This window comes from Pseudorca crassidens, chromosome 20, assembly GCF_039906515.1.
Source record: "Pseudorca crassidens isolate mPseCra1 chromosome 20, mPseCra1.hap1, whole genome shotgun sequence".
NCBI classification, from domain to species: Eukaryota; Metazoa; Chordata; class Mammalia; order Artiodactyla; family Delphinidae; genus Pseudorca; species Pseudorca crassidens.
Window position 1 is genome coordinate 58,022,631 of NC_090315.1, and position 24,353 is coordinate 58,046,983.

Here is a 24,353-nt window from a genome sequence, read left to right on the forward strand (position 1 = left end):
GACAGCAAATCAGTGGTTGCCTGGGGCTGTGGGAGGAGGGAATAGAGGCTGACTGGCTGCTGGGTAGGAGGTTTCTTTTGGAGGCGATGAAAATGCTCTGGAATTACAGCGGTGATGGTTGCACAACCTTGGAATATACTAAAAACCACTGAACGGTACACTTTTAAACAGAATTTTGTAGGACGTGAATCACATCTCAAAAAAATACTTAACAGGTTGACTCAGAAGCCATTCCAGGTTGTCATCAAAGAGAAATGGACAGGTGGGCAAGAGCCCGTTACACACTTCTTTTTAGCTTCATACAGGTAATGCGTATTTATTGAAAATTTTCTTCACCAATAATGGTGAAACCAAGACCCAAATTACAAAACACGATGGCAGTTGGTACTTATAAAAATAAAGCGAAGGGCTATGTTTCACAGATTTGTGCAAGTTTCTGTCAAAATCTCAGTCTGTCCTCTCATCAAAAAGGAGATCACGGCATCTGTGTAGTTCCTCATGATGTAATAGTAAAAAACTGCGTTCTGTTGACAAAAAAAAATAGCTTTGCTTCCATACAGCACAAGTCTTTAAAGTGACTTTTCCCCAACAATAAATATAGAAAATAGCCTTTATGGAGCACGTCTAGCTTGGTCAGAACCGTTTCCTCCCCGACAGCCTTTAGAAGTCGTCCGAGTCTTTGGTGCACGGGTGGCCGGCGAGGTCTGACTCCAGGCTGCCCCGCGGGGCCCTCCCGCGGCCCCGCGCCCCGCACGACACACCGTGAGCCTGCGCTCCGCGCCAGGGGAGGCCCGCTCAGCACAGGCTCTCAGAGCGTTTCGAGCAGGGGGACCCCGGGAGCCCACGGCTCCACCCGCCCGCCGCGGCCACCCTCGAAGGCGCTCCCTGGCGCTCACAGCCAGCCGGGCGGACGTCACACCGAGGGGGCCTTTGGCGGGTGAACCTGCTGCACGAGCTGTGGGCGCTTCACCCTGGGCTTCCTCCGCTTTGGCCTGCTCTTGGCCTTGTTGATCTGCACCACGAAGAAGGCCAGGACCACCATGGCTCCCAGGAAGGCGAAGACGGGAATGGTCTGGCCCACCTCCTGGTTGTAGCGGCCAGGCATGATCCCTGCAGGAGGACAGCAGGGGACGGTCAGTGCACACGGCCGTGGCCTCGGTGCCTACAAGGTGAGCTGGGCTCGTAGTGACCCAGAGAAAGAATGAGAGAGAAGTGCATCCAAACTCAGACGAGGGCTTCCTGGGGCAGGGGGTGGGATGTGAGGTCTCTGCCCCGCCTCCCCACCTGTGCTCCCTCAGAAGCCAGCGTGGTCCTTCTGCTGCCGCGGATAATCTGCAACGGGGGCGCCCTATCTCTGTTATCATGAAAACCACGGAAGACGGACAAGTCTAGGTGCTGGTGTTACACTAGCTGGACGGGGGGAAGAGGGAGGAGGCCTGGCGGGAAGGTGAGGACGGCCGGCCACGCTCCCGCTGCTGGGAAGGACTCCCGCAGATGGGACACGTAGTCGGGAACTGAGAGTGGCCATCGGAGGAACCTGGTTTGTGCTATCACACGGCTCTGTAACTGAGCGACGCCGGGGTTCCAGAACTAACCTTTACCAGTGCACCCCGGGACCTGCAGGCAAGGCCCTCAGGAGCTTGACGTAAGCACACAAAGTCCCCAGGGTTGGACCACGTGGGCCAGGGTACCCCTTCCTGATCCCTGGAGTTCCTGGCCAATTCCTAACACCAGGAGAAGTGCCCGTGGGGAGCTGTGAACTCGTGCAAGAGCACAGGGATTTCCGGAACAGAAGAGGAGCCCGCACTCTACTGGAATGACTTGGTCCAATCATCCCAGACAAAGGATGTCCCCAACAGTCCAGTGAGGCCAAAGCCATTATGTGGCAGGTGGGGGGGGGTACCATTTGATGTCACTTAGGGTGAGGGACACCCCACATTTAACTGAGAATCCCAGCTCAGGGAAGTCCCATCCTAGGGGGGCCGGGGCAGAGAATCGGTGAAGACGTCTGGGTTGAGGGTTCAGGGGCCATGCTGTGACAGACGGACATCATAAAAGAAATTCTAACTTGAAAATTCAAGTAGAATTTTCTAAGAGACGACAGCAAGTGAATCCTTTAGGTCTGCTTTGGGCCTTGTTGATTTGTACCACGAAGAAAGCCAGGAGCCCCGTGGTCCCAGGAAGGCAGAGACACGAACGGCCTGGCCCACCTCCTGGGGGACAGAGGGAGGCTCTTTTGAACAAACCATAGTATGAGTCAGCCCAGCAGTCAAACGCCGAAGAACTGACCTCCAGGGATGTCCCACGCTCCGCTCTCTCCCGGAGACAAGGGTCTCACTTGAGGGCGATTCGGTCGGAAGCTGGGTAACACCACCTTGTCCAGGTCGATGGAGAGTAACTTCTGGTGTTTCCAAAGATTACTTCAGGAAAACGGATTCAAACAAAATAAAAATAAGCAACTGTACTGGCCCAAGGAAGCTGAGCCAATCCCTAAGAAACAGAAAGTGATTTAAACATTAATGTGAAACGCTGTCCCACCTACGTCTACCTAAACACAACTGCTGAGGTAAACACAACTGGCAGCACACTTCCAGGCCCCGAGACAAGAACGTCAAGTGAAGTCCATACACGCAAGATTCAGTTCTAGAGGGTTTACACCACTAGCAACTCGAGCTTGCCTTGGCCTCAACCAGAAACGTCACCCAGAAGAAGGAGAGAAAACTACACGTAACCTCTGAAAGGAGCCGGCGGACGCAGGCGAGTGGACACGGCCCGGCTGGAAGGTGCGCGGTCTCCACTGCGAGGCAGCAGAGCCGTGGGCACTGCTCTCTGACGGACGCAAACCACGGCGGCAGAGGGGGCAGATCTGGTGCCAGGGGCCAGCCGTCACCTTGGTCCTCAAGGACACCCCTCTCGGGAGGCAGAACAAGGCAGACGCACGAGTGACCGAGGCGTGGACAGAAACCATGGGCATAAAGGGATGAGCATCTGCCTAGCCTGCAGGGCCACAATGAGGAGAAAGGAAACACACGTGCTTTGCGAAAGGTACTGGACTTGCTACGATGGTACCATTATTCGTATCACTAATTCTAAGATCGGAAGAAGAACTTATTCAGGCCAATACGGCTTGTAACCGAGGAAGAGAGGCTGGTATACTGCCAAGAGCAGCCTGGGAAGACACAGAGATTAGAGCAAAGAGTGCGAATGGAAACTCTGAAGACTGCTGTGGCTAAAATCAGGGAAGAGAATGAAATATGCTTGCAAATTATGAATTCGCCATTTTTCCGCTTCTCATTCATTTGGAAATTGCTGGCCCATCTCTCACTCTGGCCAAGAGAGAGCAAAGAGTTCAGTTCTATCAGCAATCAGGATGAAGGTCAGCAGGAAGCCGACACTGGCTCTGTGAAGAGGTTTTCCAAGCAGGAAGCAGATAAGCTGCTATCTTGCCCGTCCAACCGGGCAACTGCTCAGAAAATGCCGAGTATTATAACCTGTTCTATTTTATGTAATTTAACTTTACTTTTCAGGTTTAATCAGTCTGAAAATTAAACTGACAATGCTAAGTTACAGAATCAATGACATTTAAGCTTTATAACCCTGCAGGTGAATATACATGGGGCTGTATGTTAATTCTCACGGTGCTTTCCTGTTCTGGAATTTAATTACCTGGCAGTGGCCCCTTCTCGTTGAGCAGACGGGGTGACAGCGCACCACATTATCACTTGAGAATTTCACAATGTCCCGATGGGAGGACAGGAGGTTAGCCTCACCCAGGGGCTCCTTACAGGTCTGACATTCCTGCAACTGCTCTGGGTACAGATGCCTGACGCCCAGGAACGACACTGGGAGATGAGTCCTGGTTTCAGGAACGGAGTGGACGCCTGCACTCAGCACTGGGTTGACGGACCCTGAGCCTTCCCAGGGCTCTCTGACACTGTCTCGCATCGCTTCAGAGATTCAGAATCTAGACCTAGATCTAGGTCGATGAGAACTGAGAACAATTTTCAACAAGATGTGAGATGTGAGGTAAAGGTGAAGCCTGGTGGGTGTATTAAGGAGGAATTCTTGAGAGCGACAGTGAAAATCAAAGTCTAGGAGCCGCACAGCAGCAGCATCCTTGACGGGCCAGGCTGGGACTTGACACGTTGTTCGACGTGGACACGCAGACACCAAGGATACTGTTATCTATGCTCAGAGCCCCGAGCAGCACTGTGGAGAATAACTGGGTTTCGGGAACCTCTGCCAACAGCCACTGTCCACTGGGCATGAACTGCTGACCACAGCTGGAGAAGTCTGGTGTGAATACTAGGATGATGATACGTTATAAATAAATGAGATGTAAAAATGGAATCTTATCAGAAATTTTTAAATGATGGCATGGTAACTGAAATGGAAAAGCACTCAGTAATTAAAGTTTCAGGACCAAAAGTGCTGACGAGCAGAGAGCGTAATGAATCTACAATGCTGTTTTCCATCGAGCGTGTTCTGAAGAGGTCGTGCTCCTCACTCACTGAGTGACTGGCGCACTCAGTGCTTCTATTCATGACAGTAAAGCAAAGGAAGCTTCGGGGCCTCCTGCGGGCAGCCCCCTCTTTGTGGCTCACAGTGTAGACAGTGGCTCCCCATGCCCTGCCACACACACCCCAACACCTGTACACACGGAGACCCAGACAAAGTGGGCAGGCTAGGCGGGGGAGAGGAGGCAGGGGCCCCCCTCAAGGGGAACCTGCCACGTGCGTGAGGCGTGCCGCCTGTGAGGGGAAACAGCTGCTCGCGGCGTCGCTCAGGGAAGCGGGAGCCGTGGGGGTGGGACTGCTCCCACAGCCACGCCCAGAACATGGGCCCCTGCATCACGTACCAGGACCTCAAATCTCCTCACCAGAGCAGGAAATTGTCCTGCTGGGGCCAGCCATGCCTAGGAGAGAAACAGGGAGAGGGACTGATCTAGAGAAAACCTGGAACCAGCGGCCTGCGCTGGCTCTTCTGCCCCAACAGAGAAACAGCAGGGGTCGCTCAATTTTTGGCTTCTGAAAGGAAACGACAGAAATGAAGAGGCTGAGCTTGACAGATGGAGAAGCAGGCAGATCAACATCTGTCATGGTTAAGAAGTCACTTTACCAGGGACGACACTCAGCCCAGGGTGAGGGCACAGACGCAACCCCGGGCCCGGCGACAGGCCAGAACCCAGATCTACTCCTGAAGTCTCTGCCCCTGGGTGTGACACAGTAAGACCCTGTCTGTATCCCAGAATCAACACCACACATGGGGAGCGCTCAACTCCTGAACCTCGAACTAAGGGAGCCAGAGCTTCCCTTCAAGGGGACATCACTGTCAGATCACAAGCTTTTTAACCAAGAACCAACCAAACCTAACGGGAGGCTAATTACCCAAAGCACTTTTTATGCAGGATACCACCAGGGCGCATAACTCCAAAGGTCAATACAGGAGTTCGCTAATTTAAAAAAACATCACAAGATGACAAGCTAGACTGGATTATTCGATAATGATGTCAGTAAAATTCCGCTCCCTCTTACTAAAAAAAAAAAAAAGAAAAAGGCAATGAATCACAAACCCAGCAGGAGTGGAAAAGCACAGTGTCACCAACCTGGGAGCCGTCTCATTCAAAGGCTGTGGCTTGGCCCACGACAGGTGCGGACAGGCCGGCAGTGCCCGAGGCTCAGGGCCTCCCAGCCGGGCCTCAAGGACCTTGGAGTACCGGTGCAGGTGGTTCCCTGGGCAGCACCCATGCCAGCAACCAGGCCATCGTTGTTAAGAAGATACAGGGAGAAAACAAGGCTTCATTAGTTGTCTGTCTGCTCCCGGCCGTCAGGCCCACTACACGCGCTTCTCACCTGCCTGCCAGGTGCTCAGGGGTGAGGCCTGGCTGCTGCCGAGAGTGAGCGAACAGATCAGGACAGCCGCTCCCTCTAAGGTGGCCATGCTGTACACACGGCAGCGGCCGGGCCACCCCACTCACCGGAATGACACGCACTAGGCTGTACTTGAGGAGTCTAACCTGTAGATACACTTCGTGGAAACAGCTTCCTCTTTTCAAATATTTAATGCTCAGGCCAAAAAGAAAACCTGCATTTTCAAAATTCAAAATTCTTTTTGCTTCTCAGATCTGTGCCGTCCCTCACTGCAGCCACTGCCCACGTGCGGCTACTGAGCGACTGAGAGGGTGGGTGTCACATGTTTAAATAATGGCGCTGGTGAATGGGGCTAAAGAGTTTTATCACAATGAACTTAACCTGTTTCTTTTTAGTCCTTAAATGCGGCTACTGGGAAGTTCAGAACCACACCGCGGCTCGCACCGAGCGTCCAGGGACAGCCTGGGAGGAGGGGGCTCGGGCTGCGCGGCCACGGGGCTGTCACCCGCTAGGCGACCTGGGGCCCTGTCTCTTCTGTGAACCGGAAAGAAGTACCTATTTTCAAGGGTCCGGAGAGGGCTTAGCGATTAATTCCTGTGAGCAGCGCCGGGCTGGCGCCTGGTACCTAGAGAGCGCTCTGAGCTGCCGGCCGCTCCCAAGAGCCCGTCTTGTGGGAGCCCGCCTCGTGGGAGGACAGGGCAGGGGCGCCCCCCGCGGCCACTCACCTTCCATCCTCTCGGGAGCCACCGAGCGCGCTCCGCTGGGGGGGCGCTGCCGAGCGCCCGAGTGGCTGAGGCTGGGGGGCGTCACCCCGTACGACGTGAACTGCAGGAGCGCATCCAGGAGCCAGAAGCAGTCTGCGGGTTCAGCAACAGGCTGCTTAGCAACTAGACCTGTTTACAGCGACCTCTACAGGAAAATCAAAGCTGGCCCCCGAACAAGGGGGAAACGGGACGGCAGAAGGTCGGGTCCCAGTACAGCCCTGTTTGTGAGACACTCGCGTCCTCCACGGTCATCGGCAGCCCACGCGGGCCTCACTCCCAGCCCCCAGGCGCCCCTCGGTTCTGGGTTCCTCACGACAAGGACAGAAGGGGCTCCTGCAGGGACGGTGGGACCACGCGCCACCAGAGAGCAGAACCGCCCGGAGATTGGGGGTCTGCGAGAGAGGAGGGGAGAACCGGGCACCAAAGCTCCCGCCAATGCCCGCAGGCTGTCCTGGTGGAGGGATCTAGATTTTCAGGGGAGGGTAGAGCCAGGACCAGTGGGTGCACGCCACAGGGAGGTGGGTTCAAGGTCAACGCAAGTACAAAGTCTAGCAGTTTGGGCCGCCCTGAGTCAGTGGGCCCCGACCACAGAGCAGGAAAGCTGAAAATGGTCCGTTACTTTGGGGGGTCATCCCAGGGAGTCTAGGTGCTGGGCTGCACTCAACAGCCTCCGTCACAGGGCCACACGGACGGATCCTTCCTATCAGGAGACGAGGAGCTGCACGGACTTTAAACCTGGGATCACCGCTCCCCAGCGGCCACCTCCCTGCATCCCATCAACACCAGCGCAGACGGGGTGAGGGTCACAGAGAGGGGACGGCAGGAAGCACTTGTCTCCCGACGGAGCACCCAGTCACGTGCTCCCGGCCCCAAAAGCTCCTCCAGGCGGACACGGGAAGTGTAAGGACCAGGACACTCTCTCAGGCATTTACAGTTTTCATAAAGACTCACCAGAGATCTCAGGTCTTAAAAGACAATCTCTGTAGAAATAAAACATTAATCTTCTTTCAACTATGACTTTAACCTTCACTTTGGACTGTTTTAAAAGAAAACGTTCTATGGATTTATATGAAATGCTAGGAACGTAGTCACTTGACCTTCACATCACAGAGAGCGAGAGACGGAGAGAGAGAGAGGGGGACGGACGCAGCGCAGACGCCCAGCTCACGCCCAAACCGCCTCGGCCCCTCTGCCTGCACATGAGGACACGGCTCCCCCGGCCCCTCCTGCCCCCCATCCTCAGGGACCTGAAAGACTAGGTTCTGGTCTGGTCTAGTCATCATCTCACCGGCAAAGAGACGGAACACTTGCACCCATCCATGCCTCCTTTACAAAATGAGAAAAATGAAAGCCTTCGTCCAAGTTCAAACCCCCAGACCTGAAGGTACATGGAGAGAGGCCGAGGAGGAGGAGGGGCGCTGAGGACGAGCTGCGCCTCTCTGCCCCCACCTCACACCCAGCGATCACACCAAGCACCCCTCACGAGGGCCAAAACTCCCGAGTCTGGGATGAGGGTGGGTCAGACCTGAGAGGGGGACTGCGCGGCAGTGCCAGGGACACAGCCTCCAGAGGGGGACACCAGGGAGGGCAGAGACTGGGTAAACTGGCCCCCCTACCAAAACACGGGGGCCTGGCCTCCGCTGGCCTCAGCACAAGGAGCGTGGAGGGGGAGGGGAGGGCAGCGCAGCCTGCGAGCGTGCTTTTGTGTTGCTCATTAAACACACCCAGCCCGAGATACCTATCAGAACATCCCAAGCACCTGGCTCACCTGAGCAGCCCCTAGGTACCAGCATCTCATGGGTGCCTGTCCAGGGACAAGGGCGAGAAGGGGCAGGAACCTCAAAGCCACCAAGGCCCACCCGCTGCGGCCGCACCAGCACTTCTCACCCTTCTGCCGGTGACTGTCATCCAAGCAATTGGAGTCTCCGTACAGCACGATCCGGCCTCCACCCTCGGTCGGGATCTGATACAGCCCCAAAATGGGGACGTTTTCAACCACCGCTGCTTCCTGCTTTAAGACCTCCAATCCTGAACAACACAACAGAAACAGCAGTGAGAAGTTCTGTGGAGGCATGAACAACTTTCCAGATGCCCCTTACCTTGACATTTATTCCATATGACCCCCCTGCAAAAAAAAAAAAAACCCACAGCAAAATCCAGTAATCACAACCGTGCCAACTTTTAGGATAAGAAAACAACATGTAAAGTGCCACTAATTTGGGCTGCAGCAAAATTCACGTATGTGTATACGTATATTCCCATAACCCTCCTTTTCCATTTTCACTTGAAACGGTGGTACATAGTATTCACAATCCTAGAGGCGTTGCTTCTCCCTTTTTATCCACCAAACCCAAATTTCTGTCTCTTCTTATTATGCTGAGAGGCTTATGTCTTCGGATCACACACACAAGGGGCAGCTCCTGCCCAACACACAGGTGCCTCTCTGGACACAGTTATACACACTGGTGCCCAGGCTTCACGCTGAATACCTGAAAGCTAGGACAACCAGAACTAATTTTTAGAACATACGCCCATGTAGTTTTAGTTTAGATTTAAGGTATCTGTTACATGAATCTCATAAATACAGTAACAAACGTTCCAACAGCAGAGACTTCTCACCTCTACCCAAACAACAGTTTACAACGCTGACCACACCAAGAAGCCAACAGTGCACAGGTGCCACGCAGCAACTGCTGGTGACACCATCACATAATCAAAGTCTCCACCCGTGAAGCAAACGCATCCCGCACACTGGAGACGACACACGTCTGCACCAGGATCCAGCATCCACTGCGCTGGTCACACCTAAAATGTCTGTGGCTCTAAAAATGCAGCGCTTCCTGCTCTCTACGTATAACCCCACTAGGAACTGAGTGGAAGGGAAAACAAGATTTTCTTTGTTGGGAGGGAGAGACACAGCAGTGAAACAGATGACGTGGGGAAAGTGCACACAGCATTGCCACTTGGTCTCGTGGTTTGACAGAGTTTTGTTTCTGACAATAGAAACAAAATGTTGATCCAGCATAACCCAGATTTTCAAATTCCTATTTTGTACCCAAAAGATTACTCAACTTAAAGCCTCTTTGGAAATAAAAAGTCCCTTAAAAAGGATTCCCAGGTAATTAATTTTCATTTTCAGGCTAGCAGAACACCAAAATAAAGTACGCACCCTTAAACCTTTTGATTCCTCTCCCCCCCCACAAAAAAAGGAGCTACCAGATGGCAACAAGGTGACAAGGAGACCACGGCCTTCACCCCAGGGGAGTTTCCAGAAGCAACACTGCCCTGTGAGCAACGGATCTCAGAAAGAATTACTAAGCCACGGTAAACTGTGCCAGGGGACTGGGAAGACAGGATCATTTATGTTCTAAAAGTTAAAATATACCCTTATGAACACAGAACTACTTACTGACTGACTCTGCCCTGACCGGAAGGAAAGAGCCCCTTCCAGGCAACACAGAAGTAAATTATACGTTGCAGACACAAACCGATGAGTGAGAAATCCTGACTTCTTGTCATTTTCAACTAGGGAAACTGTCCCCGACTTCCAGTTACAGAAAATGACAAAGTTCACAAGGAAGGGGGCCTTCCCTTTTGAAACAGAAAATATCAACGTGCAGGAGGAAACGGATCCATCCTGTGAGTTTCCATGAGCCCATCACATCGGTCACGGAATACTCTCTCACAGCCTTGTACAGGTGAGAGGGACACACGGTGCAGAACCCTGGCTCTGGAGGGGCGGGGCTGGGGGAAGACCACCCTGGGCAGCACGGGGGCGGCTGCCACCTTCGGGAAGGGCAGAGGCAGCCCGGGGCACCCCGCTCCTCCCGCACCCCGGTTTGCTCAGCGCGCTCAGCAGTGTCACAGGTACTGATGCCAGGGGACATGGCATCGTTTGCCTTCCTAGGTGATGGCTGTCTGTAGTAAAAAGGCAAAACTGAAAGTAAAGACCTTTCTTCCCTTCTAATTCTTCAGGGAATTTTAGGAGATGACTGTCGTATTCTTTATGTTTACACAGTTAAGAAGTTCAAAGCACAGTCAACATTTTTCTAAAATTTTAGTAATCTGGCAATCACAGAGCAGAACAATTCATAACCAGTAACAAAAATTTCAAGCAACTTTGAAGACAGTCTTAAAAAAAGACCCTACAAATATTCAAAAGCCCCTCTTCTCCTGCAGGAAACTCAACTTATTTTGCAGTGGTCACTACACACATATCCCAACTAGTAGCAAGAGACTGTCTTATCTTTCTGCGTATCCCCCAGAACGTATTACACAAGACGTCTCACCTGAAGTACCATACACATACTGCAAAGAATTTTTTAAAAATCCAAACTGCTAATGGGCACGGGGTTTCTTTTCTGGTGATGAAAATGTTCTGGAATTAGATGGCGGTGATGACCGTACAACTTGTGAAAACACCACAAATCACTGACCTGCACACTTTAAAAGGGCGAATGCTACGGTCGGTGAATTACATGTAATAAAACTGTGATTGGGCTTCCCTAGTGGCGCAGTGGTTAAGGATCCGCCTGCCGATGCAGGGGACACGGGTTCGATCCCTGGTCCGGGAAGATCCCACATGCCGTGGTGCAACTGAGCCCGTGCACCACAACTACTGAGCCTGCACTCTAGACCCCGCAGGTCACAACTACTGAAGCCCATGGGCTTAGAGCCTGGGCTCTGCAACACAAGAGAAGCCACCGCAGTGAGAGGCCCACGCACCACAACGAAAACCCAACGTCGCCAAAAATAAATAAGTTAAATTAAAAAAAAACAAAAAAAACCCTGTGATTTAAAAATGTGAAAGAGGGCTTCCCTGGTGGCGCAGTGGTTGAGAGTCCGCCTGCCGAAGCAGGGGACACGGGTTCGTGCCCCAGTCCGGGAAGATCCCACATGCCGCGGAGCGGCTGGGCCCGTGAGCCATGGCCCCTGAGCCTGCGCGTCTGGAGCCTGTGCTACGCAACGGGAGAGGCCACAGCAGTGAGAGGCCCGCGTATCGCAAAAAAAAAAAAAAAAAAAAAAAGTGAAAGAAAGAAAAAGGGAAACCAGAAAGTATACGAATAGCATTCCTTACCTTGGTCCTTAAATGTCTGTGTTATCACTATGCCATCTTCTGGAAATTTAGCAATGCTGCACCCCGACGCGTAATACACTAGAAAACAGTCGTTCAAAGTTAGAACGTAGAAACACTGAATGCTTCCAGCAGCAGCTACACATCTACGGCAGATGCAATCTTCAGGCATGTTATGTATTTGCTAAAATCGCTTCTCATCTTAAGAGAGGAGCTGCTATTATTGCCTGGTCACACAAACTGCAAGTAATTACGTCAAAATTCAAGCTGAATTATTCTATTAATCTAAGGTTTCTGGGTAGATTTTAGAAGTTGCAGCTGTCAGACTTGGGGACAACCTAAGTCAGGATGAGCAGAGTTAGTGACAGTAACGTTCAAGATATTGTTTTAGAAACTAGTCACCAAAATGAAAGGGGGCGACTTCTTAAATGAGATATGCCATTATTCCATAAACAGAATTTATACATTATCAGGGGCCTGGCGGGGTATGACATATTTGGGAACATACAGGACACAAAGAACCTTATAGGTGGGTTAGGAATGCTCACAGGAAGTACTTTCATTTTAAAAATCTGGACAAAAACTAGGGTCAACACCCAGTGTTACAGGTGCCCGTTGTGAAGACACTGCGCAGTTCTCTCCACAGACCCTGCTTACTTAGGTGATATCACATCATTCTCTCTCTCTGAAACTTAAGACTTCAAAGACGCATGGCTTCTGCTTGCCCATCTCTGGGAATGATGAGCCCTACTAAAAGCAAACACAAAACCTTACTGTCATGGTTTGCCAAGGTGAAGTCCCCCTCGTACAGGCCATCGCTGAATCCCATGTTCCAGACCGACAGCAGCTCATTCAGGGCTGGGATGTTGGCTCCTCCGGTGTCTGGCATCCACCACTGCCTGTGAAAATGACAGGGACTTAATGAAGGACTGAAGCGTCCCACAAACGCCTGATATTTTTGTCACAAAGCTGACTTCTCCCACCAGAGTCCAGCCCCTCCGCACTAGGTTTCAGCTAAAAACGAGCCTAACTGCCTGGGTTTCACTAACACTGCAATGTAAATGCTGCCGCCAGCGTGCAGAATAAAGCAAAGCCCAACTTATTTCATGAAATGCGCCACATTTAACATAAACGCGCTGCACGTAGAGCCTAGACCTTGAGAGGATGAGTAAACGCAGAAAGAAGCTCATGAAGTTCAAGGCACAGACTCTGAAGAAAGAACGCACATCGTAAGGATGAGATATTCATAACACGCCGGGAATTCTTCAGCGATAACCAACCTACTGAAAGGTTTCTTTAAATAACTGTCTTCTCGGTGCATTTAAATGTACACAGATTCGGTAAAGGAGAGGGGGGAGAGCGGAAAAGAACTCAACAGAAATTTAAAGCCGAAGGGTCTGAGATCAACAAGGACAAGGAACCCTTTCAGTCACAACTTGGGTCAGTGAGCAGTTTACTTCCTTCCCAAGCAACTTTCAAGAACATCTCTGCCAACGAAGAGAGAGCTTGTCGGAACCTGACAGCCGAAAGGACCACCGACAGGCCAAACAATCTACGTCTTTGCTGGGTGGAATTTAATTCCCAGAGAGTCAACTTTCTTACCCAAACACCAGTTGGTATCAGTACCTTGTGTTTTCGTCGTAAAACTTGACCTTCCTCATCACGGACGTGTTGTACCAGTCGCTGAAGACGATGAGCGAGAGGCCGTTGCCCACGTCCCTCCGGAGCTTGGCCACCTCCTCGGGGAAGTACTCCTCCTCGCTGTCCACCATGAGCAGCGTTCCTGAGGGAGAGAGCCCAGGGTGAGAGCAGCGGCCACTGCGCCCACAGGGCCGCACCCACAGGACATCACCGTTTCAGGAGCACGGTACTTCACTGGCCTCAGCAACTCCAGTCACTGGCCTCTAGTACTTTGGCCTGTGCCCTGTTCCGCTTTACAAGGGGGTGAAAAAGAAAGGATCAGGGTCCAACAGTACGCGGACACCAGCCAGCTGCGGCCTGTTTCACTGGTGATGCTCTACGTGAAGGATATTCACTCACCTGAAGAGAAGCAAAATTCTGTGCTAGAGTTTCTTTTAATTAAAATAAAAAATACAACGGAAGTGTACAAACGTCCTTGTGCCCAGTGATTCTGAGAGCTTCTCATTTCAGCTGAACGCTAGGAACATGGGCCACTCTCTCTGGTCCTGGCCGCCACTGGGAACGGGAGAGCCTACCCTGCCTCCACCCTTCCCCAGCTGAGCGGGACCGCCGCGCCGGCACCTCGTGTCCCTCACCATACTGACTGGCGTCAAAGCACGTGAAGGGGGAGCCGAGGACTTCGACGAAGTAGCCCATGCTTCTCAAGTGCTGATACATGTCCCTGAAGTTGGTGTGGATGTGGTCACCATTCCTGAAAGACAGGAAGCCCGGCACTAAAACCAACAGTCCTTACTCGGAATAAAAGCCACGTGGCCACAGGGCGCATTTCTGAAGGAGCAGCTCCACCGCCCACAGAGGGTTGGGAGCCAGTCCACTGGCAAGAAAGTCAGCCTTTCAGAGCAGCTCTCTCCGGGCTGCACATAAAGTGGGTGATAACAGGAAATCACCTGCGCGGCACAAGCACGAAGGAGGTAAGATGACGAGAAGATGTGGCCAAAGAAACGTTTCGTGAAGGGCCCTGAAGCGTCACTCTAGCGGTGGCGCGGGAGTGAAAGGCCAACAGCCACCTGCACTGGACAAGTTCAGCATGGCAACGCAGACATGCTGGGAGTGAACCAGGGTGGTCACACACAGGTGACCTTACATCACTGCCACTGATCACCCTTCCTCCTGTCCCAGCCCCGCGGAGGAAGGACAGGGGCAGTGGCGGGGACGGACGCCGGGTCTGGCGGCCACTTACCAGTCCAAAGGGTCGTTCTTCATCCTCAGGTTATCCCTGGGGAAGTAGCCGGGCGGGTAGCGCAGGTTGTGGTACTGGTCCCAGAGAACCCTCTTGCTTCGAGGAGGAGCGGGGATTATCTTCACCTTAATTGGGAGCTTCACTGTTGAAGTCTGTTCTGCACCACTGTTTGACTGAAAAAAATAAATTTGAAACGTCCCTTTGGCTCAGAAGAAACTTTCAGGTTTTCAGGTTGGAAACCTCACTTCTATTTATCAATTTAACCCAAACAGAACACAAGAATTTCTCACAACAACGGTAGGAGAGGACATTCGTGTATCATAATTAATTCCATTCAGAATTAGGAATTCAATTATGATGGTTTCAGAATTCAAATTTAAGGCACCTGGTTTCTAAAAACGACTAGACTGCATAGCATGAGCCTTACATTTTACAATCATTTTAAGCCTGAAATTTGGCACAGAACAGCCCACCCACGCCCCGTTCACCAAGTGCGTTGTGACCCCCCTGCTCGCCGGGCCGGGACCCCGTGGACGGCGCCTCACAGCCCAGCGCCTGGCGCTCAGCCCGTCCCCCTTTGCACATGAGCCCCCGCGCGCGCACTTACGTCCACCTCCGCCGGGGAAGCCACGGTGACTGTGACGTGCCCCTGCGCGACGCCTTCCCAGGAGGCGGCCTGCTTGGTGACGGAGATGGAAATGGCCAGGTAGCCCGACCAAGGCCACAGCACTGAGGAGTAAGAGAAAGCCACCTCGATGCTGTCTCCGTTCTGCGGTAAGTAGGGCTGCCACTCGGGCTGCGGGAGGAAAGTGGCAGAGGCTCCGGTGAGAAGCTCCGTCCGGGTCACAGCCCGCTCAGCCGGTACCACGGAGCCCATGCCCAAGGCCGCCGTGCAGCGCCAGGCCGTCACCCACCGGAGGGGCCTAGGGACACCGCCGCTGACCAACCCCGCCTTTAAAGACAAGTTCCCCGCAAGCTTAAAAGGAGGCAGGGAGTGTGGACGCACACGGCTTGATGAAGAGCTTGCATCTGCAGAGAACTTACAGAAAAGAATATTCCCAGGTTTGGGGTTAGATCTCAACTGGCTGTACGCTTAACGAATCACATTGCTTGAAAGGAATAAAATAATAAAATGACACGGCTGCAAAGTGTCACCAGTCAGGTTCTGGGCCAGCGACCGGGCAGGCGGAGTGTGCGCGGCGCCCGGAGGAGGCCTCTCCAGGCTTGGGGACAGGCGAAAGGGAAGCACGAGACGGGAAACGCACATCAGCTCGCACAGCGAACCAACGTTTCAAGCTAACCTGAACTACTCATTTCCCTCACAAGCCAGAGTGCAACGACATACTCCCTCCAAGCGAGTCGGCATGTTAAAAAAAAACTGTGAAAAAGAAGAAAAACTAGGGCACAAGACCACTGGTTAACAACAGAGAAGAAAATTAACTTTTATCCATCGCTTGTAACACATATCAAGTTAACTCAACACAGGTGAAAACATTAAATATTTAACAAGCATAAAAGGAAAGTGAGTAGAAAATAGAGATTTTTCTTATATTTCTGGAGGGATAAGCTTCTAATTTTTGAAACAGAAGAACTCACAAAAGATGAAAATTCAACTACATGTAAAAGTGAAACTTTTACAGAACCCACCCCCCAAGTTTTTAAACCACCTCTAACATTAAAGAGACAACAATAATCTGGGCAATCTTTTTGCATGACACACAACAGTGGTTAATCTCTCTATGAAGTGAAGATCTTGTTCGGATTGACAGGGACAACCTAAATTCTAGCGAAAAATGGGCCAAGGAAATGAAACACGAATTCACACAAGAGGAAATATAATCAGTAAACAAACGTGCAGACACGCACCTTACGAATCATTAAACAAGGTACCGACTACCCCCTGCAGATTTGAAGTTAAAAGATGAACCATGCAGAAACAAACCAAATGTCCACCGACTGACAAAGCGGGGTCTTATCCACACAATGAACCACGTTTCAGCCATGAGAAGGAGTGAAGCACTATATACACTGCAATGCAGATGAGCCCCTTTAAAGACATTACGCTCAGTGAAAGAGGCCAGTCACAGAGACCACGTAACATACCACTCCATTTATAGGAAACGTCCAGAAAAGGGAACTCCATGGAGACAGAAGGGGATTAGGAAATGCCACGGTCTGGGGGAAGGGGAATGGGAAGTGTTAACAGGGGTTTCTCCTTCAAGTGATGAAAATGTTCTGGAATTATCCAGTAGGATGGTTGCTGCATCACTACTTGTGAGTACACTAATAACCACTGAACCGCACAATGTAAAAGGGTGCACTTTATGGCATGTGAATTTTATCTCAATGTTTTAAAACCTCATGCAACTGGGAAAAAAAGGACGTACCACCAGAGCAGAGACACTACCCCTCTGTACACCATCAGCGGCAGTCTGAGCTGATGCACCTCTTTTGAAAAGAATCTGGTATTACGTACCAAGAGCCATTAATAATGTTCACACCCTCTTACTTGGGATTCTAATCCAGGGAGTTTATGTTAATGATTCAGAACAAAAGAAAACGATCTATACAAAGATATTCAGTGAGATGTTTACAGTTGGAAACCACCTAACTGTTCAAGCAAGAAGAAACAGTAAGCACGTAAGGATTCAACAACTCTACAGAGTATTAAACAACCATTGGAAAGAACATCGGTGCTTATGTATAATAACATTTTTAAATGTTTATAACGTGAGAACTGAAAAAGGAAAAAGACTAAATTTTTGTCTGCCACACAAAGATAACTAAAAATATCTATTTCAGATAAGGGCTGGAAAAGATTCTTTTTCTTCTTTCCTGCAGGCAACTGACTTTATTAATCTCACGAAATCATAAGAAATGTACTTTCTGTGACAGCTTGATGAAAAGTGAAATCCTGCAGTCAAGAAACAGATGAAATGAGGCACCTGGAAATGAAAAAGCAAGGACGAACACAGGAAGTGTTGGGGGGCACTGAATCAATTTAAACACACCTATTGAAACAACTACAGTGCTTTGTTAGAAAATATGATTTGAACTTTTTCTTTCAAATCGTGGCTCTAGAGTGTGTAGGGCTGAAGTCGCTTTTCTGCTCTCTTTCCCAATCCTTTATTTTTGTGATAATGTTTATGTAGTAAGTGTAAAACAAATTATAAACACAAAATTCAGATAAAGACCATGCCTTCTAAACATGAAGGCCCATGTGTCCTCATTAAACAATAAAATAATTGTAAGTGAGCCTTTAATTACAGACGGGAAACTGTAAAAATGAAGATTCAAATGCAATTAGCTGATTCAGGAGTCAAACCCAAGATGCCAAAGTAGAAGAGTGGCACACTGGCCTCATTACTGTATCCCTGACTTATATACAAAGCACTCAGGGGAGAACAAACCACTACTTCCAATCCCCCGGCACCCAGGCAGGAGGAGGACCTGTCCCTTTTAACTGCAGGAGTAAATCTGGGTCACGTCTAAGCTCACCGCTGGCCAGACGGCAGTCTCACCTTGTCTACGATTCTTCCTGTGACACCCATGCCGTTGAGGATGGTGACGTTGACGATCGTTGGCATCCCTCCGTAGTAGATGGGCTGGGAGCAGTAGGGCCACATGTAGGGACACTCGGTCAGATCGATGTAGCTGGGGCTCAGACTGAAACAAAAAATCCAGTGTTACAGGGCTTCCCTGGTGGTGCAGTGGTTGAGAGTCCACCTGCCGATGCAGGGGACGCGGGTTCGTGCCCCGGTCCGGGAAGATCCCACATGCCGCGGAGCGGCTGGGCCCGCGAGCCATGGCCGCTGAGCCTGCGCGTCCGGAGCCTGTGCTCCGCAGCAGGAGAGGCCACAGCAAGGAGAGGCCCGCGTACCGCAAAAAAAAAAAAAAAAAAAATCCAGTGTTACCGTAGACGGCGTTGGAAAGCGTCAACGGGGCGGCCCTGAGCCTCGGAAGGGCCTGCCTCCGGGGCTGCCCTCGGCTGAGGTCTGGGAACCTGGCTTCAGAACACGCCCTGTGCTGCGGAGGCCTCCCGGCCAACCTGCCTCACCAGCAGCACAGCGGGATGCGTGGGCATCACCTCTCCCCTCTGCGAGCCTGGAATCTGGTGGCTGCGGCTGGTGGAGAACGAGTATGTGCCCAGCCCCAGAGCAGACGCAGGACTCAGTCTCAAGGCACTGGAGCAAAGATGGACTTTTAAAGAACTGGAGCGGGGACAAATGGGTGGTCACTCGGCAAAAGATAAAATCAGATGCCCACCCCAGACCATACACAAGAATAAACTCCAAACGGATCAGATCCTCTCAAGTAAATAAAAGAAAGCGCACAGGCATTAGAAGGAAACATGGGCGAGTCCCTCCTTCACCTCAGTGCAGGGAAAGGCTTCCTGTGCCTCAAAATCCAGGGGCAACAGCAACGACAGGCTAACAAATACGGCTGTTAAAAAAGAAAGAAAACACATGGCCGAAAACACTTTCACAAAGTCTAAAGGCCACCAGCAAACTGGGAGAAATACTTGCAATAAAGGGTTGCTTACCCTAACATAAGAACACGTAAAAACCAAGGGACGAAAGCCCCAGAAAAGAGAAATGGTGAAAGAAATGAACAAACACTTCACAAGAAAGATATAAAAACAGCTCTTAACTCTAGACAAAGTGTTCAAACTCACTCATAACCTGAGAAAGGCAAATTAGAACAACACTGAGATAGCACTTCTCACGTGTCAGATTGGCAGAAAGGAGAGCACGGCCGGACACTGCAGGTGAGGCTCCGGGCAGACAGGCGAGCTCCCACGGCACAGCCCTTCTGGAGGGCAAGGGAGAGACCTGGAAGAGTGCCCTCTGTTCTCAGCTTGGACCCAGCAACCCCACTTCTAGGAATCTTCCCTGGAGACACACCTCCAACAAAACTAAAATGCACAGGCACAAGCAGCTTAAAATTACAAAATACTGGAAAAAGTTTCAACGCCCATATATAGATATGTGCTTGAATAAACAGAGGTATCTACACTATGGAGCTGTAAAAGAAAAGGGAGGAGAAAGATCTCTGTGAACCGACACAAGGTGATTTCCAGGATACTGTTAAGTGAAAAAAGTACAAGAGAGTATTTATGGTAATGCTGTCCCCTTCATGTAAGAAAGGGGATATGAGATGGTAGGTATGTATCTGCTCGCATGTGAAAAAAGAAATGCAAGGATAAAGCAAAAACTAATGGCGTGGTTACCTACGGGGTGGAGGGAAAGGGGCAGGGGGAGTGGCACAGAAGGGTTGAGGGGAGCCATACCTGGCCCGGTGCACTCTGTCCAGTTCCAACCTTAGAGTCATAACCCGATACATAACTAGTTGAAATCAACCAGGATGTGGGAGGAATCCGAAAAGAAATAGAAATGCTGACAAATGAACTCAACTGCATTGAAAATAAACAGCAAAACCAGATTGAAAGGGGTGTGGTGGGGAGGAAGATATTAACCTAAATCACTGTGACAAACAGTAGACTACATGCTATAAAGCTAAAGATAAAAAGAACTACACACAAACACAATCCTCTGGTTAGCGTATCTGTTTTCAGCACGGTACGAGCTAGCAGTTCTAAAACTTGTCCACAAGCGTGTACTAGGACTGAGCAAATAAACATCGTGGCGAGTGACAGCCAGGTTTCTGGCTGCTGGGGAAGGACAGCCAGCAAGAAGGAAGACTCAAGATGAGGGCCGTGGCGTCAGGTGGGATCAGGAGACAGACGACTTCACGGACAGACATAGAAACAGGTACAGGTGTGTGTGTGTGCAGACACTCACCAGCTCTGTCTGCTGAAAGGGGCTATGAGCACAGCTGCCAAGAGCACGCCTGGTGCCCAGCTGTCCGTTTCTAAACCCACCCTCCAATTAAAGGACCAGGGCTGCTCGGGCAAAGAAGCGATACCAACACTGGGCACGGAAATGCTGCCATAAAGTGAGAAAGTGCCCCCAACTGATGGAGACGTGCTGAAAAGACACGGGAGCCAACCAGCGGGAGCCCTAGAGAGCCAAACCTGGGACAAATGAGCAATAAACAATGACACTAATGGATCATGACCCACAGAGTCAGATAAGTACCTATGTGTCCACGCTGATACCACTGAATAAATAAGACAGGAGGACAGCTCTTCCTTACAGCAGAATTTCATTTAATATATGCAGAAGGGAATGAGAGAAACAGAAAATCACCATGGGACAATCTCTACAGTAAGAACTGTTACAGGGAGGAACCATCAAAGGATGCTAAACTTAGTGATGGAAAGTATGTTAAGAAACAAGATCATCTGCTTTTTTTTAATTTTTATTGGAGCATAGTTGCTTTACAATGTTGTGTTAGTTTCTACTGCATAGCAAAGTGAATCAGCTATACGTATACATACATCCCCTCTTTTTTGGATTTCCTTCCCATTTAGCTCACCACAGAGCACTGAGTACAGTTCCCTGTGCTATAAGAAACAAGATCACCTTCAAGGGCGTCCCCACAAGACACTTCGCAGTCACAAAGGGACAGTCACTGCAGTGGACACCTGGCAGAGATACTCACCGCACCAGATCTCCTGCTGCGGAGCCCAGCTGACGGACGCCAGTGGACCCTCCACTACATCTGTGCCAAGGACTGAGCACAGAGGGCACCAGGGTAGGCCCAGCCCTGGGGGACACAGGTGCCTCTACCAGGCGACTGCGGTTCAGGGAATCTCGGTGACCGGGAAAATTTCAGACCTGTGCTGGGTGTGAGGGTCCTCCTCCCTCCTCGCCCCTTCATCCTTCATAGGCCCCTCCCCCAGGAAGTCTCTTGGCCGTCTGAGTCTACGTTGGCACCTGCTTCCTGGAGGCTCCAGCCTGACACATCACCTGAACTTCATGATGCAGGTGAGCACCACCCAGAACAAAAGGAAGGACACTGAGACAACTGTCCCAACTGGAGGAGACCAAGGACACGCGGCGACTGAACGCAACGTGGATGCTGGCCTGGATCCTGGACCAGGCCAAGGATGTGGGTGGGAAAAATCTGGGTGAAATCCAAATACGGTCTGCAGCTTGGGAGATGGTAACGTATCAGTGCCAACTTCCAGGCTCTGAGGCTTCTACTATGGTTATGTAAGTTGCTAGCATCAGGGGAAGGTAGTGAAGGGTTTATGAGTCCTCGTGCACCAATTTTTAAAACTTTGTTGTAAATCTAAAATCATTTCAAAATAAGAAGTGAAAAAGAATTCTTGCCAAAAATACAGCACCTCACTAATCACGAGAAAGCATCAGAGGACTCAGAGTCATGAATGACGAGACAGATGAACTGTCAGGGGTCCGGGGAGCCCAGGGAGACATGGCAACTGCTCGCAACGTGGGGCCTGGACCCTGGACCAAAGAACATGAGGGGAGCCGGCCACTGCGCGTCTGTCTGCAGACTAACCCCAGCACAGCATCAGGGTGCACCTGTTGGCTCTAGCAGAGGAATCACAGACTACCAAGGTGTTGGCCTGAGGGGAAGCCGAGGAGAGGGTATATGAGAACGTCCGTACGATTTGTGCAGATTTTTGTAAACCTAAGATGATTTCAAAGGAAAGGGAACCCCTGACGTTACAAACAGCAGAACATGAGGAAGTGGGGAGCAATCCTGTCGGCAGCGCCCCAGCAGAAGCAGCACTGCAAAGCTCTCCCCGAGGCCCCCGAGCGCTGTGTGACTGGCGCTGGTTCCACGTGGAGGCTAATACTCTGTGCCGAGGAGGCCGGTGCAGAGAAGGAAGGCCTGTTCAAAAGGAAAGCGCACCGACCTGGCCTGTGGCTTGTAGCTGCTGAGGATCTGGTAGGCTCTGAGGAGGTCCAGCTTGCCGTGGCCTTGTTCAAACATATTCACGCCGGGCAGCCTCCGGGCTGCCGCAATCAGGGCCTGCTTCATGCTGGCCGGATTCACCAGCTCCCGTCTCTGGACTGTGCTGGGGGCAAATACCATATTCGCTCATTTTCTCTCAGCAACAGAATGAAAACCAGACTATCCCTACCCTGTTCGTGCGCAGTCATGTGACCTCCAATCTTGATCTGTATCTAACAGGAGCTTCTTCGGTAAAACTCATGCAAGATGCAAACGAACGTACTCGTTTCCGCACCTGCCTAGGGACTGACCACTCATCAGCCTTCCGTGTGGCTTGTGAGAACACGGACTCTTGGGCTAGCGCCTGTTTTTACTAAATCGATCGGGAAAACACATCTTCCCACTAACTTAACAGTCGACCTCAGAGGTTGCAGGAGACAAGAACAGGTAGGAGTTACAGGCTCCGGACACGTGGACGCAGCCCGGCCGGGAGAAGGGAAGGATCGAGGTGGGTCCTGCGGGGACTCGAGGCAGCGTGGCCAAGAGGCCCGGCCTCGGAGTGAGGCCCACTGCGTCCAAGTGCTTGTTTTGTTCGGAGGCCTGTGTGTGACGCGTCACCCCGGTGGGACAGGCCTGGTAGAGGGTTCATCGCTGGAACGCAGCTGGACTCGGGCAGCGGCGCCCAGACGTTCCCACTTGCTGTAGAACACCAGCATTAAAACACGCGTCTCTGCGTATCTACGTATTATAGATACAAGTCAATTTTACGCCCCTAAATGCAGGGGAGAAAATCCAGTAAACAGTAAGGAAAACCTGACTCTACTAAGTTGCTAAATATTTTTCTACGATGATGGGTGGTCGTGGAGTGTAGGTGGACCTTTTCTAATCGGTCTAGACGGGAGATCCGACTTCAGGAGGAGTGAGGGGAGGAAAGTGGCATCAAGTCTTACTGGCAGAAAAAAAGAATTGCTCACAGCTCAGCCCCCCTCCCGCCGACAGCGCAAGACCAGGCTCAGGCTCTGGCTCCTCGCCGGGCTCTAAGGCTGGAAACGAAGAAGCGCTTCTCTGCCGCTCGGCATCTGTTATGAGCTCCTCCTCACGCCATAAAAGCACTTCTGACCCACCACAGAGGCATTTTACCTGCTGCAGGGAGAAGAGGAAAGCAAAAGCTTCCTCACCACTGAAAACATCTGTACGTAGAGAAGCCGCTTGGCTGGGCACGGAAGACACAATGGCCTCCCCTCCTCACTCCTCTGACAGCAGGAGGCTTGACGGGCTCATCTAACGCCCACAAGAACCATCTAAGAAAGAACGGACTCCTGCCTCTTCTGTAGAGATGGGGTGAGGCCCCGGGATGTGCTCTACATACAGCCAAGCTGGTGACAAGCAAGACTCAGCTCCTGGTCCCCTGACGCCACCTCCTCCCAGCTGGGCCACACTCACCTCACCAGCAAGGTGACAGCACCTGCCACCACTGGGGAAGCCACGCTGGTCCCCGAGAGCGCCCGGCACCCGCCTTTCACGCCGGAGCCCCTCACTCCAGCGCCGTAGGTGACAATGTCAGGCTTCATGCGGCCGTAGCCTCCTGGCAGCTCCTGTAAACAAAAGCAGGGTGGTCTCTACCACGGCACATACACTGGCACGTGGCCACGCGCAGTTATGAGTGGATAAAACCAGAACAGAAATGTGGGTCAGCTAAACACACTGTAGCCTCAGTACGATGCTGGTTTTCATCTGAAATTCACTGCAATTCAGAAGAAGCTTAAATGACAGTATACAAAATAAAATTATTTTTGGTGCGTTTTGTAATGACCAGCATGACAGTAATGCCATAAAGCGTTTTAAAAGTGAATATTTTAAATTTTGCTAACATGCAAGGCTGAAAACTGGAAACTGATTTATTTCTAGATAATTTTAAAATTAGAAATATGCTAGAA

The 24,353-nt window shown here is 51.1% G+C and overlaps 1 protein-coding gene across 3 annotated transcripts in view; it reads right to left on the minus strand.

Annotated features, from left to right (window-relative positions):
• Window positions 1-300: 300 nt before the first annotated feature.
• Window positions 301-24,353, minus strand: part of MBTPS1 (membrane bound transcription factor peptidase, site 1) — a 37,962-nt gene continuing 13,909 nt past the window's right edge. Inside the window, exons 9-23 of one of the 3 annotated variants that reach the window (XM_067719957.1) lie at window positions 23,860-24,011; window positions 22,379-22,540; window positions 18,111-18,255; window positions 15,197-15,385; window positions 14,590-14,762; window positions 13,985-14,100; window positions 13,335-13,491; window positions 12,483-12,607; window positions 11,712-11,789; window positions 8,522-8,662; window positions 6,596-6,727; window positions 5,606-5,732; window positions 2,290-2,420; window positions 897-1,110; window positions 301-524 (exon numbers count right to left, since the gene is read on the minus strand). In XM_067719957.1, the coding sequence (XP_067576058.1) occupies window positions 914-1,110; window positions 2,290-2,420; window positions 5,606-5,732; window positions 6,596-6,727; window positions 8,522-8,662; window positions 11,712-11,789; window positions 12,483-12,607; window positions 13,335-13,491; window positions 13,985-14,100; window positions 14,590-14,762; window positions 15,197-15,385; window positions 18,111-18,255; window positions 22,379-22,540; window positions 23,860-24,011 (2,025 nt within the window). In that variant the 3' untranslated portion in view covers window positions 301-524; window positions 897-913. Of the gene's footprint in view, window positions 1,111-2,289; window positions 2,491-5,605; window positions 5,733-6,595; window positions 6,728-8,521; window positions 8,663-11,711; window positions 11,790-12,482; window positions 12,608-13,334; window positions 13,492-13,984; window positions 14,101-14,589; window positions 14,763-15,196; window positions 15,386-18,110; window positions 18,256-22,378; window positions 22,541-23,859; window positions 24,012-24,353 lie in introns of those variants that run through there. The other 2 variants (XM_067719956.1, XM_067719959.1) reach the window with 2 other exon arrangements.